The sequence below is a fragment of the Anser anser genome (assembly GCF_964211835.1).
Source record: "Anser anser genome assembly, chromosome: 1".
NCBI lineage: Eukaryota > Metazoa > Chordata > Aves > Anseriformes > Anatidae > Anser > Anser anser.
In genome coordinates this window covers 9662914-9682710 of record NC_139720.1, presented here as the reverse complement: position 1 = coordinate 9682710, position 19797 = coordinate 9662914, and the positions used below count along the sequence as shown (strand labels likewise).

At 34.4% G+C, this 19797-nt stretch overlaps 1 protein-coding gene across 3 annotated transcripts in view; it reads right to left on the bottom strand.

Moving 5' to 3' along the window:
• The window catches only part of SEMA3E (semaphorin 3E), a 152250-nt gene extending 132692 nt beyond the window's left edge, over positions 1-19558 (bottom strand). Inside the window, exon 1 of one of the 3 annotated variants that reach the window (XM_083823010.1) lies at positions 18425-19558. In XM_083823010.1, the coding sequence (XP_083679136.1) occupies positions 18425-18551 (127 nt within the window). In that variant the 5' untranslated portion in view covers positions 18552-19558. The remainder of the gene's footprint in view (positions 1-18424) is intronic. The other 2 variants (XM_083823011.1, XM_083823012.1) reach the window with 2 other exon arrangements.
• Between the last annotated feature and the right edge of the window lie 239 nt (positions 19559-19797).

Here is a 19797-nt window from a genome sequence, read left to right as displayed (position 1 = left end):
TAATTTTAAGAAACCATGCTTGAGGAAATGTTCAACAGTTGCACAGCCTTACCCAGTCCCAACACATCTTAATCTGTACCATCCTGAACTCAAGTTTACTGGATTTTAACAGGGTGCAGAGGACTACTTTCTTCTTTTTTTTTTCTCTTGCTTCCCACCCCCCCCACCCCCCCCGCTGAAATTGCTCCAGAGGATGTTCACAAACTATTTATTTTCAAGAAAATTCAATCATAGTCCTAACTTCACATAACTGTATGGAAAGCTCATATGTAGAAGACTGCAGAACCAAATACAGCCAGAAACAGGGTGTAGATTCACAAAAACACAGAAAAAAAATACCAGAAACAGGGTGTAGATTCACAAAAACACAGAAAAAACTTAGCCATATGATTTTATGAATCAGAAGGGAATACTCTCCCTGAAAAGGGTTGGTAACCACAAGAGCCTAAACTTAGCTTTACTTCCCAGACAGTTCAGATTCATCAAAGTGTTTCTAATACTTCAAGGAGATTCAGTTAACTATGAACAGAAAGAGAGAAGTAATATTTGAAAGAATGACACATCTTCACTGCACTGTTAATTTGAGCTTTTAGTCAGTTCTCATTCATAAATGAAACTTTAGGCTACGTTTAGAAGAACTTCAAAGTGAAAAGGCTGGCTTGGGCAGTGGTATGTGAGCTAGTTCTGTCCTGATTTTGCAGCGAAGGTACAGTGAAAACACAAGACAATTAAGCTTCCAAAAATACAAGTTCCCCCCAAATCTGGAAATGATCAGAAGGGACACAGCCAACTGAAGCACTAAAAAGTCAGAAGACGTCCCAAACACATTTTCAGAGGTTACACTGAACTTGAGCCTCAGCATGCAATATATATATCAAATCTTGTTCAAATGACCTTAATAGATACAAAAAAAAAAAAAAAAGCCACGGATGCAACATATATGTAGGCAGGTCTTGTTTTTTTTCTCCCCCTTTCCCTATAATGTAAGTTTTTGAGAACTAGCTGGTCATGCCGATGAGCTGAAAGACAGGTTAATCTTGAAATTACATATAATACAATGCAATATTCATCAGATATTTACTGCATTTACTATGATCTGATTTTTACAACTCAGAACAAATCCCACATATTCTTATATCATCATTCATCATTGTAAAATCTTTATCCAAAGGAATGTCTGCTTTTAACACAGAGACAGATACAAAAAGGCATTCAATTAAGAAATGATTGGCTTGGGAAAAGAAAAACATGCCACTTATTCAGTAGTCATGAATGATCTATTGTTCTGTTTGACCATGTGACTCTCACTCTAGATTTTCCAAGAACAGAAGAAAGTTTTCATCTGCTGTAAAACTCATAATAACCTTAAAAATACATCAAAATTACAGTTGATTGATTTAGACATATAAATTTTACCCAGGAATTTACTGCAAATTGAGAGTTACATTTGTCATAAATCACAAGTTTAACAATTTTAACTGATTATTCAGTAGGTGTTTGTACATGTCTCAGAGTTAGCACACAACTTACTGCTACCAGAATTCTTTGGGATTTTTTCAGGTTTTAGTGGAAGTTTAAAAGAACAAATGAAAAAAAAAAAAACACAGATGATTGCTGATATAATTTGGCAGCTTTGTGAGCCAAAAGAAATAAAATTCCATTATCAACAGACATGTTCTTTTCTCAGATTGAAAATTTTAAATAACTGAAAAATTTGTCAGCAAATTTGTAGAAGATTCTCCTTATCTAACTGGGTTAATAGCATGAAAACTACTAGCCGTATGAAATGCACGCTAGATACAATTATTGATTGCTTCTGCAGTTGACCGACAATTTGATGTCTTTGCTCTCATTGACACTGACAAATCATAACAATTAAAGTAATGAAAGTTTGGAAAAGGATATGCAGGTTATCCCACCCAACTAAAACTAACCCTACAAGTGCTTGATGTAGGAGGATGAAAAAACATAATTTCTTATTTCCACTATTTCTATTATTTAGTTACATAAATAATTTTCCAAAACAATCAAGATCTATGTAGGAACAATTTAACAATCTTCTGTATTCTCTACAGGAAAATAAAAGATTTAATAGTGTGAAGGATGATAAGGCCTTCTAATATTACAGTCTTTTGTCCATCAAACTACTAGGGATGCTGCTGCCATACCAATTCAATGTTGGGATTCAGTCACTACATTTACAACATCTGATATATTCCAATTAAAAACAAACAGACAACAACAACAAAAAACTAAATTTTGTAAATCTGTTCATCTCTTTAAAAAAGACCCTAAGTGGAAGGTGACAGTTTCCAGAAGATTAGAGCATATGAAGTTAACATAAAATAACTCAATGAAATAATTGATTTCTTTCACACTAACTTGGACTAACAAGTGAAAGTAAAATCTCTATCTCTTGAGCTTAAAATTTAGCAGTTAGTTTCTGTATTCTCAAATTCATATTTGAATATGACAATAAAGATGGTTCACTCAAGAAAATCAGTCAGGACAGATAATCATCTGATTGTAAAAACTTCCTTTTCTTTCGCAGCACCCAAAAATTGAACAAGAAACTCAAGCAACAAAAGAATAAAACATAGCTATAATCTACAAATTAAAGTCTGTAAATAATAAATAAGATTGTTGAAACAAAGTAAATGCATTGTAAAGCATATGAAGTACATTTGTTTCTTAAACTGATGTTTGTGGAGAAGTAGATATGGTACTTAATACTTCCACTGACGAGAATATTAATATTAATATATTCTGATATATTAAACAGAATGTATTAATATTAAGACTGGGGTCTTGGATGGAACAACGAGGCCACACAAAAGAATACCATTATATTAGAAAACGTCTTGAACATCTCTTTTGTAAACTGATTATGGCATAATAAAGAAAAAGTTTAAAGAAGTTATATTTTGCATTTTAAATGATTCCTTCTTGAAAATGGCTTATTTTGGAGCATATCAAAGGAAATGTTAGTCGAAAAAATGAAAAAGTAGTTATAATTGCAAAATTAAGAAATAATGACCACATTAGAATTAGAGGAAATATATATATTTATATATTTAAAGAGAGAGACAGAGAGAGAAAAATTAAACTTATGATATGAAACTTCAGAAGAGATTCAAAAACAAAATAAAAACATACACAAAAAATATAAAGGATGAAAATAATTTAAAAGTTAAATTAAATCCTTATATTACTAGCTGGAAGTTACATAAACACATGATACCAGTCATACATATTCATGGACCTTGGAGAGTCAAGGAAATGAATTAAAAACAAACCACAAAGCAAATTTGCAGGAGTCTTAGATGGTTTTTTTTTGATTCAAGCAGAAACCATTTACAAAAAGAATCGGCCTACTGAGGCCAACAGAAGGGAACCAGCTATGATGTGAACTGATGATTATTTAATTCATGATGAAGTTATGATGAGATGACAAGTTAACATGGATCAGCTGATTTGTGATAACTGGAAGCTTGTCTCCACTCTGCCTGAGAATCGAAATAATGTGACTTTGGTCCCAAATTACAATGATTCCATGAACTTGGAATCATGAATTTACATTTGCTGAAGGCCGGAAATGTGCACTCAGTTCTCCAGCTACCACATGACTCATTAAGCTGTTACATGCTGAGTGTGTTCCTGAGTTCTGTGTTCATGATTTGCAAAGCTATGATGAAATCTGAAGAATGATTAGTCAAACAGAAAACTAGATAAACAGTCTCCAGAAGGGCATGTGTGTAACGTGGGCTGCCTTGTAATTGAGCAACAGAACATAATTTCCTTACATTTGTTCTCCACCACAACAGTTTAAGCCAATACATGTTTAAGACAAACTTGTTTCAGCTAATAATTATAAGACTATATCCTAGAGAAAAAGTAGGACTTAAACACACTGATAATGTTATTATTGAAAATGGTTATTATTACTTAATGACTTTCATTTAAAAAAAAAAAAAAAACTGCCAGAATTGGGCATTCTTAGAGTAGGGGATCAGACTTTCCAGAAAAATTTGTGATATTTCAAGAAATAAATGTAAGGCTATTTTGATTTAATACCCATTTTTTAACACCTCTGTGTTTTATGATTCCAAGAATATTTTGCAGCTCTGAACATTATATCATAATTCTAATATTCTTGAAAATATTTGAATTTCAGGACCTATGACTTCAAAGAAAAATACTAAAGTTCAGTTTATTAGTATATGAAGGAAGTCTCAGCATTACTCAAATGATTTGTATGGAATTTTAAGATTAAATGCTTAACTGAACACAAAAATAAGTGTTCTTTTGGAGACCAGTACTGAAAGACAACACATCATATTCTCCTGAAAAGTATTACTAATATTTTCAGGAATTTTAAGGCAACAAGTTTTCTTTAACATTCAATAAGCTATCTGCAAAATTGAAGTTAATTAACAATATCTAGATGAACATAACAGAAGAAAACATTACAGCAGACCAAGGAAAAAACGGGTCCATCAACACACTAGAATTTTTTGATGCATTTAAAACACAACCAATAAAATGTATAGGTTAATTTATCTGACTTAATATCTCAAAATGCTTTAAATAAAGGGCTGGTTTACTAAGTACTCTGGAGGTTACATATAAATACTACTGCTTGTCAGTACAACACATAACAATCTATTAATAGTTTATTATTCAGAGCTGAGGTTGACACCATCTAAGACAATACAAAGTAACAAAAAATATTTTTGTTATTACTACTTAATGAGAATATGTTCAAATACTATAGATTTTGCTTTTAATTTTGCTTGTCTACACACTTGCTGGATGTTAGCCTGATAAGACTTTGGTCATGTTTTGCTCTCTTTTACCATTTATATTACAAAATCTTTTCATAAAATCTAGTTGATCCTGATGTTTTGGATTAGATTTAGATTAGACAGAACATTATGTCACTAAGCTAGTTATCTGTTCTTCTATAAAATTCCCAGTCTTTTTTTTTATTATTTATTTTATTTATTTATTTATTTATTTTTCTAGTAAGGACTCTTCCATCTTCTACAGCCATATAGAATTTTTGTGTTCTTTTCTTCTAGATTTTCTTCAACATTAAATTGGTCTAGTCTGTCTTCTTCATTCCTTAGCTTCTTGCTTTGATACTCTCTATGTAGGAAACGTGTATCTACAAACTCATGTGGGAATAAGATAATGCCCAAATTCCAGAGGGAGGGGTTTGGACCCACCTGAAAGTAGGGAATGTAATGGAAAATCACTTCCAAATATTGATTTATTGTACTGTTCCTGATTAGTGGTAAAAGACAAAAAATTAAGAACCAAACCCCACATATTTATTGCTTTTAATCTATTTAACCCTTAATAAAGAAGGGTCAGTGCCTTTAATTCATGTAATTCATGTAATAAGAAAATATCTTCAGCCTAAATTGGGCTTGCTGAGCAGCTGGACTACCTAGGAATAGCTACCTGCAGTACAGAAGACTGAAATTTTCATAGGAACTATGGTAAAAGATAATTGCATTGATACTGAATTGACATTTGACTTTGCCACAGAAGTACAATTTAGAAGGACTAATGGAGAGGATGATGTTCTGTAATAGTAAAGATAGTTTGATTCCCTTGTGATGAATAAATAAAAATAAAAATCTAATTTCCTAAGAAAAAGAGGCTTTCTTGATCACACTACCCATTGGTGACACAGTCTGTGGTCAGTTTTTTCCCTGTGACTCCTGTGATCCCTCTGAGAAATTCCATATTTCTTGGGAAAATGGAGGGGAGTAAGTTCAGTTTATAAACGTTAAGTTCCTCCAAGTTCCTCCAAGTTTCATGAAAATCAGCAGTCAAGAAGAAGTGGAAACATTCCATTAGCTCCTTAACCAAAAGGGAGAACTAAGTTATTGTCCAATTATTCCAATTATTAGGTAATTGGTCAAATAGGGTATGTAAACTTGGTCAATAAGCACAAGCAGAAACAATTTACTTACATTTTGTCCACCTAGGGAATCAAAATAGTAGTTAATGAACATAAAGAGTTCCAGGAATGCTGGTGAAGGTTACTTGAGGGGGAGATTGTTACTACCTTTAGTAACTGGTCTACCACTAGATGTGCTGCAGTAAGAAAATATTAGGAATGTGGAAAGATGAGTATGACTGTGGAAGCATTAAGTGATTTGTTAGGTGGAGACACTAGAAAAACTAATGATAAAGGGAAGAAAATTGCAGACTGTTTCAGTATGGTAAAGAACAGAGAAAATCAGTAACTGCTTAGGTTAGGAACTGTTCAGTCCAAAACAAGTCTTTGTCAATCGACACTGAGGCCAGTCTGAAAGCTTTCCAATCCAATTATGCAAGCCCAGCTCTCGGGATCCACCTCCACCCTTTATTGCTCTCAGATGCATTTTTGAATGTCTGTAAACAATCCTGCAGTGACTTAATAGTATCAACATTATTGTGAAAATAATGAAAGCATTATTTGAAAGCAAACTGCAGAAAGCAGTGTGAAAGCAACTGCAGAACTCCAAAATGCTGACAGAAATGTGTTATTACCCTGTGCTACTGTTATGCAGTTACAACAATAAGTATGGGACTCAGGTGAATGTTGTAATAGCTAAGCTCTGCCAATGTCTGCCGAGAGTAGACCTTGCAGACTGAAGGGTCAAACACTTATAAAGCAAAACCACTGAGACAGAGTTTGTACAGAAATCCACAGCTGTAAAAACTTACTATCACATTGCAAACAGTTGGACATAGAAATCAAACCACTCCAAACAGAGTTGTAGCAGGACTATCAGTCCAGGAATACTAGTCACATGGTGTATGCCTAATTCAGGAAAACTTTGAGGCACATTCTCCTCGTGGAATAAAAATCTATGTTGTGTTAAGTTACAGATTGCCAATTAAAATATAAAACATGCTAAGACATGATAACACTCCGTTATTCCCCATGGGTCCTGCAATACTCCCAGCCAATAGTATCAGATAGCAGGACCTCTGTTACCTTTCAATGATATTGAGACTGAGTGTTTCTATGCTTCTATCGAATTCACAGCACACTTCAGGAGTTGTTTCCCAAGAATAAATAAACATCAGTGATTATTATTTTCAAATCTCCATGTTATGACCTTTGTTGTTGCTGTTGTTTTACTTTTAAATTGTGTACAAGGTTCTTCTTAAGAGCCCAGAGAGCTAATTTTACAGCTCAAGAGTTTTAGTGCAGATTAAAGCAGTAAATGTGAAAACTCACACAGACACACACAAATCCATTAACCTGATGTTATGAAATAATTTGATTCATTTTCTAACAAAGTAAGGAGTTTTTCTGTGTCAAAAAGAAAAAAAAAAAGATCACATGTAGTACTTGTAACATCTAATTCACAATTCTAAATTACAAGTACCCACACTTATTATGGTGCTCTATAAAATCCACAAAGATGCATTTTCTGAAAATACCGCTTTCCATATAACAAAAGAGCACAGCAAATTGTAAGTCTTAAGCCTTTTCATAAGCGTATTTTTTTTTTTTTTTAACCAAACAGCAAAATAGAAAGTGAAATTATAGACATAAATCAAAATCATCAAAGTTTCATGTTGCTTTGTAATGCCTGGGGTACAGGCAAAACAGAACTTTTGACATGATTGGTTTCAATCAATCACACTACAGGGATGGCCACAGAGAATCTGGAACTTAGACTTTGATCTTGCAAACAAACACCAAGTTAACTTTTAGTCAATGGAGGCATTTGTATGATTAAATGTACACACATGATCAAGTATTTATAGGATCAAAGTTGTAGAATATGGTTTATAAGGGCAGTTTGTGTGTCACAGAAATAACTTAAGCAGCTTTTATATAACCACTGTTTATTACTGCTTCTTGGCTAGAAAGTAGCTGAGCTCTGGCAAGCAGCTGTGAGGGGTTCATTTTGATATGAAGTGCACAAGTTTAGCTTAAGCTGCTCTGAAATCTGCTTAACCTAAGCCAGGATATTGTGCACTGAAACAGATGCAGAACACCTTTGAGCCAGTACTATGGTCCAGAGATAGCTGTGTCCAGCAGCTTCAGTAGCTGCTTAAATTGCTCAAGTCATTGCTCAAGTGACTACACCTTTGTCTTCATGTTCCAGGTCATTATTAGATTAAAGACAGAGTACTTAGTAATAATATCTTAATTTATACTTTGTCAAGACAATTGTACTGCATGTAAACTCTGCAGTAAGTCACTCAGTTAAAGGGTTTTATCCTTGGAAGTGTAACATACTATATCTATCATCAAACATTCATCCCAAATCCATCTCACCTGCTTTTATCTGAGTGTTAAGTCAGGCCTCTGGTTCAAGCTGACTATTATTCTCCTTCTGTACTCAGGGAAGTCATAAGTACATGTCCAGGACAAGTGCAACAACAAAATGAATCACTTCTTTCAGAAAATAAGTTCAGGAACAAGGAAATACCCTGTCAACTCTTTAGTCATAGAAATTGTGGGAGGTTTGCCATTGTCTTTAGTAACAGTGAAATAAGCTCTCTATTCTATTTCTGTAGTAAAAGTTTCCTATATTTAGTGGTTGAATTTAGGCACAAAGTACTGCTTTCAAAGCTGTTGTTGGAGAACCACTCTTGACTGTTTATTTTAACTTCTAAATGTTAAACATTTTATCTGAAAGAATTCAAGTATTTTAGAAATGAAGTAACACATTATATTATTTGAATGTTGCCCCACAGAAACATGCAGTCACTCAATAAGGAATACTATGGCATCAATACACAACATGGGACTGTTTACAGCGTGTTCCTGAACTACAAGAAATGCTCAACCTGTGAATATTTTAACACCTCTTCAATAGTGTATTTAGAAACAACTACTATCCCAGATGCTTGTGCAACCTGAAAATATGCAGAAGGATGTGGCCTTGCCTAAGATAAGCAGAGAAGAGAAAATAATGACTCACTTAATGTAAACACAGGCATATAAAGACAAAGCATTTTTGCAGCAATAATTTAACAGGATCTCTAAGACAGCTTACATATTCCTGGGCTCCAAGACAACACATATTTTCAAGCTCAATATCAAATGATATTATCATATCATTCTTAATCAACTGAGATGAAATATTTAATACATAAAGGAATGGTTGTATTTTCCTTTACTCTTGTCTTTTACTACACATCCACAGGAAAGCACTTTGCCTGATCATAAATAAAGGGTTGCAGGAGCTCATGGAATTAACCAACACATGCTAACCTTTAGCTTTCTGGATGAAAAATGACCTTCAGTGATGACCCCAGTGAATAGTGCTATCTAGAATAATTCCCTTGCATCAAACAACCTGCTATTTTACTATTATTAAGTTTTAGTAACACTGCTGGGAGAAACTATCTGTTAAAAAAAGAAACAAGGTACTGACCCTAAGGTATTTGGGGACTATTGTTTTCTGCAATCAGTTTAAAGCACTTTTCATTCATTTTGTACAATTTTCTTTCACCAGTGTCAGGAAGATCAGAATAAGAAAAGACCCTGTGATGTTTATTACACATCAGCAAATAAAAGATATATTTACAGCTGCATTCACTATTTTACTAGGCCTATTAAACAAAAGTGTTGTAAGGAAAAGCCTATAAGGCAAACTTAGCAACAGTAAAAAACCCATTGTTTGAATTCCTACAGAAGCTTCAATTGCTTCACAGTATGAAGTCAGGAATCCTTTAGATAAAAATAAACACAGAATAGATACATTAAGAGGAGTGACATCTTCTTTCACTGAATGTCTGCCTTCCAACTACAGGTTGCTTGGTTTAAAAAAATATTTTGCAAATAATTTACCAAAAAAAGGCCATCATCATGCTGGAGGGATCCAGTCAAGAATCTTTTAAATTTGTAAGTAAATATATTTGGAGGATTTTAAAGAAATAGAAACAAAAGATAGAATTTGCATGCTGAACAGAAAGAATGAGTTTCCTAAAACCTGAAAATCTTCAGTACTGATGAAGTAGAAATATTAACAACATGTTTACACAAAGATCATAAACATTATTTTACTCTTAGCTGCCGCTGCCAAATCACAGTCTAAAGTGGACTCTATACTGCCTGTTTTTAAATTCTTATAAATAATGAACATCTTCTGCTCAGGCCCAAGGAATACAAGAAGTGATTTTATTTCTGGTTAACAGGCTTTGTTTGATTGGATTTATTTATTTTTCCCCAAGAATGAAGTTTCTGACCTTTTATTTCTTCTTTATTTTGGATAGTTAATATTTATAGGGATACTTACAACTACGTTTTAAGTGGCCATGCAAAGCACTAAATTTTCATTTCTATCATACAACCTTCCTTCACAGACTGGAAGGATATCCTTTGTGCCTAGGTTTGATACAAAAGCTCATTTCAAGCAAATTAAATTAAGAAGAGTAATATGGTTTTAGAAACTAAATGTTGCATGTCTATGACAAATTAGTCTTTGCCATTAGACTGTTCCAGGGTTTCCTTTGTGCTGACGTTTTAATCTACAAAAGCATTGAAAAATCCAATTTTGATTCATTTCCTTGATACTGGAGATGTTAGTGCTAGAAGTCAACCAGTGACAGGCACTTGAGTTACACTCTCTATGACACCGAGTTTCTCCATGGAAGACAGCAGGGCAGAGAGTATTGCTCTTTCCTAGTATATTTCATTGATTTTGTACTAAACTGTGAATTTATAAGATAGAGAGTGGCACTTGCACTGAGCAAATGAAGTTTCCATCTGAAACTTACATTTCATTCAAGGACAAGTCTTAGGTCATTTCTTATAACTGGAAGAACCTCATTGACTGTAATAAGAGTTGAGCAGACTGATTGACAGAAGAGGTAATAAAGCATACCACATTCTATACTGAGACAGTGTAACAAGACATGACAAAAACAACTACCAATTATCTGCTTTTACCTGAGTCTAATAAAAAGTAATTTAAAGATGAGATTCAACTTACTCCATCAATTTTTTTTTTTTTCATTATATGAGTGATCCACGTTTTGCAGCTGTTGGCTACACACACAGTCTGTGTGTCATGCCAAGGCCAGGATGTTTGGCAGGCATCACTCTGTTGACATCTTTGTGGTTATGGACCTCCTGTACATACTTGCACAGAAACTGTAAATGGAACCTTTGACATACCATTGTATTCCAGAGCTCCTGCAAATTACAGGTGAAATAAGAATGAGAGCAGACTAGTAGAGAAACAAAGATGCATTACTAAGATGATATATTCACCTAGAGCAGCATGGCTAAACAGTGTATCCAGATGCCTGATTGTAATGTGTTGCAGTTTACAAATCCTCTGAAAATGTCTAGCTTCAAGAAACATCATGGACAAACCCTGAGAAAAAACAGATGAACCATTCCTTGTATTTCTAATGTTGTTGACAAAAATCTAAAACTACTTTTACTTAGTTGATTTTTGTAAGCATGGAAATCATCACAAGGTAAGACTAGAAGCTGAATACATAATGATACAGTCCTGCTTTATACTGTTTTGAAAACAAAAGTTTTTAGACCACTCTGAAAGTCTGCCAAAGGTTTGCAGCCTGGGCAAAAACATATTGATTTATAGTTTCATCAAAACTAACAGAAGATGCTTAAAAGAAACACAGTTATATCAACATTACACTGAATTGGTTAACACAGTGAACTACCTCTTCCAAAATCAGATTTTGTAGCTTCGAGGAAGATCAGAAAAAACAAGATGAAGGGAAAAATGAGTTTGTCAGTTTGTATGAGATGACAGAAAAGAGGAAACAATAGGTTAGTAACATTTGTTTTTGAAACCATGCTCTGAGAGAATTAATGTTTTTATTTGCTTTAATCTATGTGTAAACTCAGTTTCTCAACCTGAATCTTGGAGTTCACAGTTTCCACTAATGTAAAGATGGAATTTATTTTAAAAACTACTCAAATATTGTTTCTTCAAAACTTTAACATTCTTTCTTCACAGGAGTTTGGAATTAAAACTAAACTACAGAATTATTATTTTTCTTTATAATACAATCTTTTAACTCTTTTCTTCATTTAGCATTTTGTTTCATGTTCAGTCATGAATCCTTAATGGATTATTTAAATAACAAACATTAACTATCCAACAGAAAGCATTTCAAATAGTATGCTCAAGTTAAGTGGGTTTTATCTGTAAAACAGATTTTTATCTTTCTTGCTGTAGGCTATGAATTTCTTTAAGAGATTTTTTTTTCCTTCTAATTAATGCTGACTGCATGTTATAACTTCCTCATAGTTGCCTAGCTTCACGAAGAAGACCAGGACAGCAGTTTTAATAATATTTAGTATACCCATTGCACAGTTTTAGAATATTTATTGACCCAAAGTTTCTCAAAAGACCTGAAACAGATGCTCAATTCTCACCCTTGCACAGCATACTGTAAATCATACAAACATCATTAATCCTGCGTTCATTTAAGTAAAATGTAATTATTATTTTATTTATTTATTTATTTATTTATTATTAAATAATGATGAGTATAATATATGATGAAGAGTTAAAAATAGCAGATGGTGTTATCACTTTGAAAGCAGGGAGGTAGCTGTGTGGAAGCAGCAGTACGCAGAATATTTTGGTTTTGCACCTTCAGATGGCACTTAGTCCTTTAAAATAAAACCAGGAAAGTGATTGATGTTACGCAGCAAACAGTCTGCTTCTTGCATCCACAGCAGTACTGCTTATCACTTTCGAGTTCTGCTACAGTAATACTTACAGAAGACTTTGTCAAGAAACTGCTGTTATGAAAGGAACTGGGATGAATTCTCTGCCAAAAAAAAATCCAGTCTTGGTGAACAAGTCCATCTAGGATTACTTGGAAGCACTCCCGAACTAGCTGCCAGTCACCTCTTGTGAATTGGATAAATAATAAACCTAAAGCTTGGGTAAAGAATCAGTTGTATGACCAGTGGGAGAAGGACTACTAAAGCTCTCTTCTCTACCCCACCAGTGGCTCTGAGATATCTGTATATCTTTCCCAAAGACATTCCTGTACTGACATTGAGTTCTATGTGGCCTTGAGAGTTTGGGTTAAAAGAGACTGTTTGTCACATGCTTTTTTCTAAACACTTGTAATATCAGCCCTTATACCCAAACACATTCTGTAGATCTGGAGCCATACTACAGGCTTTTAGTACCTCAACCCTCAGAATTACACTTTTCTTCAATTTACTATAAGAAACAAACAAAAAGGTATCTATCTGTTACATATATATACACATATTTTATAAATACATCTATATGTGCATGCACATAATATAACTTCTATCTACTTTATTTTGTACAGACTTCTCCAGACTATATGCAAGCATAGATCACAAACCAAATCCTTATTTTGGTACAGTTTCAGGGTGATTTATATCTAGTATGAATCTTCCTTGCATTTGAACTTTTCTTGGTAGGAGAACTAATCTTTAATAATCATTCAAAACCAAACTTCTATTGCAATGAAAGCTGTTGAAATAGAAAACATTTTCATGCATGAAATTGAATCAGTCATGATTCAGTTAGGATTATGTGGTTAGTCATTAATTAGTCATGATTTATGTGGCCAGGTGATTACTAATTGAAAATTCTATATGTGCATTAAGTATATTTACCTACTTCAGAATTCACAAATGACTGTCTAAAAATTCACTACATTTTTATTATTGACTGTAGTCATTAGTCCCTCCATAACTTTTGCTGTCATCTAACTAGACATCTGACACAGTAAGATATTATGAAGATACCTAGTTATATGACTAGAATAATGACTAGCAAGACATTGCTACAATAACTGCAAAACCATTCTCTGAAATCAAATTTGTTTTTGTGAGTAAATTTTGGATTAGAGAAACTAAATTATAGTCAATAAAATTTGCAGAAATATCCTAATATACTTTAAGTAAAATTAATTATAAATTACAATTACCAAGAAAATTAAAGTAGGCATGATGAAAGTCTTTCTCCTGCAAATGGCAATGAAATATTTTTTCTACTGTAGCAGACCTCAGCATTCCTCAAAGATGATTAGCCAGACCTAACAGACAAAAATTCTTATGTATTGTCTTACATTACACATTCTGTGTATTAAAATATGTATATGAACACGAGAGCATCAGTTTTCTTCCACGACATTTCAGCTCTCCCTTCCTCCATCATATGCTGCTATTGTTTGAAATATTTATGTTTGGAGAATAAATTGCTTAAATCCAGATTCTTTCTTTCTAAATTGATTCTGAACCTTCTTCCTGCTGCAGCTTTGGTCCACTACAGCATGTAGCAAGCACTGCTCACAGCAAGCAAGAGGGAGATTTTTGGACTGGAAATGCTACTTTACCATACTTTTTCCAGGCAAGAATAGTGTCCGGAGTATAGCTATACAACCTGAGATCAGGCAATGTCAAAATGCCTCAAGTTATTCAAGAGCAATGTAAATGGGTAAAAAAGAAAACAGATCCCTCAAGATCTGCAAATCTCTGTGCAGAACCCACTATACCAGATCCCATCGCTGCAACAAAATTGTGCAGACTGCCACAGGGGCTCAACATCTCAACATCTCACTTTCATATTATGTTACCTTTGCTCTTTAACATATCCACAAGCCAGAAAAAAAGAAAAAAAAAAGAAAAAAAAAAACACTTAGAAATGCACTGAAAACCATGTGTAAGGCTTGAATTATACAATTACATCCTTCATAGGCTCTTCAGGCCTACATGCTTCTAATGTAGTTCTACTAGGCTTATATAAATATATCCCTCCTACCCTTTGGAAACCTAATCCATTTCAATCTGTAATGTAAATAGTTTCTTTTTAACATGCAGTGTGTGCTGATTTCACCTTAATTATATATATCCCATTGCGAGAACTCAAACTGTGGGATACTGGGAAAGAATTTAACCAGCAGCCAATAAAAAATAGGGGCTGAAGCTTGGCCTCCATTAACACCTCATTAGGCAGAGCCTGTACTGTACTTAAAATGAGCTAATGATTTTTAAATGTAGTTGTCAACCTACAACTTCATAATGTAGAAACTTTATTTCTCTGTAATATTGAGTGAGCAATAACACATTTTTATCTGTACAAATCAACATGAAGCTAATGGAGTACATTATTACCCCAAGCAAGGTCTTCACTGGTCGTTATGAAACACCAGTCTTCAGTGTGACCATACTGCTAATATCACAAATGATATTAATTGCAGTATAAATTTTCTAGTGAACAAAGGCTGCTGATTTGAGGAAAACACCAAGTCCTGGACTTGTATATAGTTCAACTTTCTAAGAATGAAGTTAAAACCATAAAATGACTATTAGGTGGTTATAGGATTTGTTCAACCCCCATGTAAAAGAATGGCAAAATTCTCAGGTTTGAGTTTAATGTGAATAAAGAGCATTCTCTATGATACTAAAAAGCACCATTAGAGTTTACATTAACATGACAGGCTGAACAGTAGTTCAAGAATGCAGGACTTTGATTAACTCCCACTGAAGCTGAGTAAATGGCCATAGAGTCAAACAAGGGTTGCACAATATATCCCTTAATTAGCAAGGGGATTGTGGTATTCCTATCCATCAGGTGACCCCTCTGAACAAGGGTTAGGATCTGATCTAGTTGCAGTGGATTTGAAGGCATGTGTGTACTGCAGGTGAAGATTGGTTTATTGAGGGCAAAAAGTTCTCAGTCACTGTCAGTTCATTGCACTTTCACTGAACATCATTTTTTAAAGCAATAAATAAATTAATAAATAAATAGAAAGGAAAATTCTGAATTTATAAAAAAATCTAAATGTTTGCATTTCTAATTTATGGAAGACTTGGCTTTTTTTTTTTTAAGTAACAAGATTTTTAAGTGGACTAGTTGCAAAAACTCCCCCCTTAAAAAAATCTCATATTCATAAACCTCTTCATACTCACCACAGAAGCTTTTAACTTATCAGTCAGCACTAGCTTAGCTTTCTGGAATCCCAATTAACTGTCAACATCCACAGTTACAAAGGGAGGCAATGAACAGGCATGTTTGCTTTCATGTTTCAGGGTCTTTGCAGTGAAAAATATAACTGAATTTATGTATATTCCACCCTGAAAATTTACACATATGGACTTCCCTTGTCTGTGTGAAAATGGCAGCTCATAGACAGGCTAGAGCAGTTTTGTGAAGAAGATGCATAACCACCACTTTGCAACTGCCCATGACTAGCTGGTACCCAAAGCAGCATCCCTCTGGAGTAAGTGCAATTAAGATGAGAGACCCTCCTGCTGTTCCTGTTTGATTAGTGAATACAGCAACATTTACTCATAGTCTTCATGCTTGGATGCTACATTCTTTTGTTTGGGAGAATTACAAGAGCCGTTTCCAGGGTGCAGGCAGGGATGCCATGTATAACCTTTGGCTTTGGATATGTAGTCAAGCACTCACTCACTGCAACACAGCTTGTAAAATCAGTCACATTTCATAAGTGTGAAAAATGTGGCAGGCTACTCTACAAGCTGAAATATAAGATGGTGATGTCTGTATTCATGGTAGAGAATTTGCTTGGGACAGATATTTCTGTGTCATTGGATCTGGGCAAACTGATATCAGATAGGGGAGGTTTGGCCCTCAGTGAGAAATGGATGTTTTAAAATCTCCTTGAAAATATCAGAGTTATGATGTGTTATGTCCAAATTACTGGCTCCCTGCAGAAAATGGAAGTAGTATGCAATGAAATGTACACTGATTCCAACCAGCGGAAAAACAATTACTCCTACAAGTTAGCACAGAAGCAGTTAATAGTTGCAGAACCATAGTCGGGAGCTTGCCAAAACTGGCAGCTAAGCCAGAGCCTTGGACCAACATAACAGTAGGTCTATTTGTCTCATTTACTCTGCTTTTCTCATCTCCTCGGCCCCTTTACAAGTAAACAAATATCAGTAATAACAATAGTCTTAGTAATCAACATGAATAGTCTTAATAAATCAACATTCAAATACACATTTTCAACAAAAAAGATGTGAGAGGATTATATAATCATAATTTATCACTCATTCCTACTATACTTTGAAACCATTGGTTAAAAAATAAGTGATTTATATATTAAAACAGATCATATCATTTATTTCATTGATAGCAATTAGTTGTTTACTTACAAGAGAGCTTTTCATGATGAGTCTATATTTCTTTAAAATATGTTTCACTGCCCTATAAAAGTGAAACCCATTTCTTAAAGCTTTCTAGCAAGACATTCAGACTGATTATCCTATTCAGCTTCTTTCTTTATAATTGGTAATTTAGCTTGCTATATAAAACACAATTAAACCTTGTTTCGACTAAAGCTGTCTACACGTGAGGCTGTAGCTGATGTTAGATTTTAAATCTTAGCCATACTTAAAATAGGTATTCCAATATATTTCACACTGATGTAGCTTAGTTATCGCTTTCATAAGCACAGAAATGTACTTGAGTAAATTAGCATGATCTCCTTCTCAGCAACGTCAGCAAAAAAGGCATTTTCTTTTCATCTTTGCCCAAAAGGTAATATCAAAAACATTACTGATTCACCAATAATCAGTTTATCTTGTGCACTTGCATTTTTTCACCTTCACTGCAATAACTGCCTGTCATATATTTCTAAGTACATCATTTACAAATGTATATACTGTTATAGAGAACTGAAATTGCATGGTTATGCACAGGTATTTATAGATATATGCAGGATGAAAACTGAATCATAAGGAAGAGTTTAAATCACATGCAATCCAATACAGACAGAACAAGGGGATACTTTGAAGGCACTAAGGAAGAAGGTTTTAGGCTTCAGGTAAACTGGAGAAAAAAAAAGAAAAAAGACGCTTATAAGTACTATACACACATATGTAAAATAACATTTTACTTTGGGTAACAGTTAAAGTGCAAGCAGACTTACATTGGCAGTTAGTCATTTTAATTATAGTGTGATGACACTTGCTAGTTTAGAAAATGAATCATATGGTTGCACAGGAATTCAGTCTTTTTGCCTTAGCTATATTTGTAGATAAATAGAATTCTAAAAGTGAAACAGACATTCAATTGCTTAAGGATTATTTGATGCACAAGAGTATATTTATTTAGCAATAATTTCAGGTTATCTTCTCCATGTTATTAGCAACCAGACATCCTTCTTAGAGCACAGAGGAAAAGCCAGAACGACAAGCAAATCTAATACATTTTCAGGTAGAAAAATACTTAAATAGCCTAAAATCAGTCATTGTAAGTGCCTCAAATCTTTCTGATTTCAGTAAACTCTATTACAGATACAATTTAGTACAGCATAATTTCAAGGATTTCTGAAGAGAAATATTTTGCTCTGTTAAATGACCACAGTTGAACCCTAGTGCAATACTTTCAGTGAAGTCAATGAACTTCCATTAACATAAAGTCTTTAAAAACCTGACACACTGACCTACCTTTATGTGACAGACGTAACCTTGGCTGCCTCGTATCTGTTGCATGACATCCCGTTGGTAACTCTAGTAACAAGCCACAGAATGCCAGTATTAAAATGTCCTGGGCAGATGCCATCCTGCCCAACATCGAATTCTTGCGCTCTTCACTTTATCGCCGCTGTTTTTTTTGGTTTTTTTTTTTTGTTTTTTTTAAGGCTCCAAGTTCCACTTCTACTTTCCCAGTGCAGTTAGATATCTCTCTTTGGTCAGTTTATGGGGTATCTCTACAGGAAATTCAACGCTCATCAAAAAAGCACACAGCCTCAGCTAGCCGTTTGTCAAGCTGTGCAAATGTCATGTAAAAATATTCCCTCCCTGGGATAATTGTTTATAATGTGCGAGGACATTCCGAGGCGTTACTCTGCAGTGTTGTGTCTTGAGCTCTCTTTAGCAACTCTGCCTGTGGATTCAGGAAGAAGCTGTATTTTCAGTCCCTCCTGCAAGGCAATTCATTCAGAGAAGGAAGGGAAGAGGAAAAAAAAAAAAGAAGCAAGCACCCTCCTCCTTGGTGCTCTTCAGAACTCAGCCCCTTGCTCTGACTTGCCAAACAGCCAGTTTTAATTCACCTTTCACCTTTGCTAATTAAAAACAAGAAGTGCCATTCCCTCCTGGAGTTGCAGGATCCACCCAGCGGGGAAGCCAGGCTGTCAGGCTGCTGTATTTACTGAGAAAGTTCAGGGAGGGTTGCAGCGATGTACAGAACTAGCTGCTTCTAGGAAGCGTTTTAATCCACGTGCCGTGCACTGATTCCTCAGTTGCTTCATGGTTTCACGCTGTAAAGCGTCAGTAGAAGGGTCAGAATTCTTCCTGTCCCTCCCTTCTGAAAAGTCATTTCAGCTTTTGTTCCCAGCTCAGTTTTAGAGGAGGATTAACCCTCGAATTAACTATTTAAGTCCATTATCACTTAGAGTCATTAAGCAGCAAGCTAGTAAGTAGATCAGAACAAAAAGATAGAAGTTGTATATCCTTTTTGCTTTTTTTAAAAAAGGCGTGTTTTGAGATTATTTTTTTTTTCAAATGTAGTTTTGTGCAGTGGCTTCTCCACCTTAATTTTTAACCATCTGAGTCAGGAATCCTAGGTGATCTATACAAGTGAGTAAAATTACTTGTGGGACTGAAAGTCTGTAGGATTGGGCAGGGCTGGGAAAAAAATATAAATAAAAAACAAAAAGCTGTGACAACATGATAATATCAAATTTACAAATATCAGGTAGCTACCTCTTACACTGAAACTAGCAAATACCAGAAAGCATAATCTCTTTTTCACATCATTTGTAATTAAACATCGTTAAAAGTCACATCATTAGAAATATACCTGTGGCAAAAACTAAGTT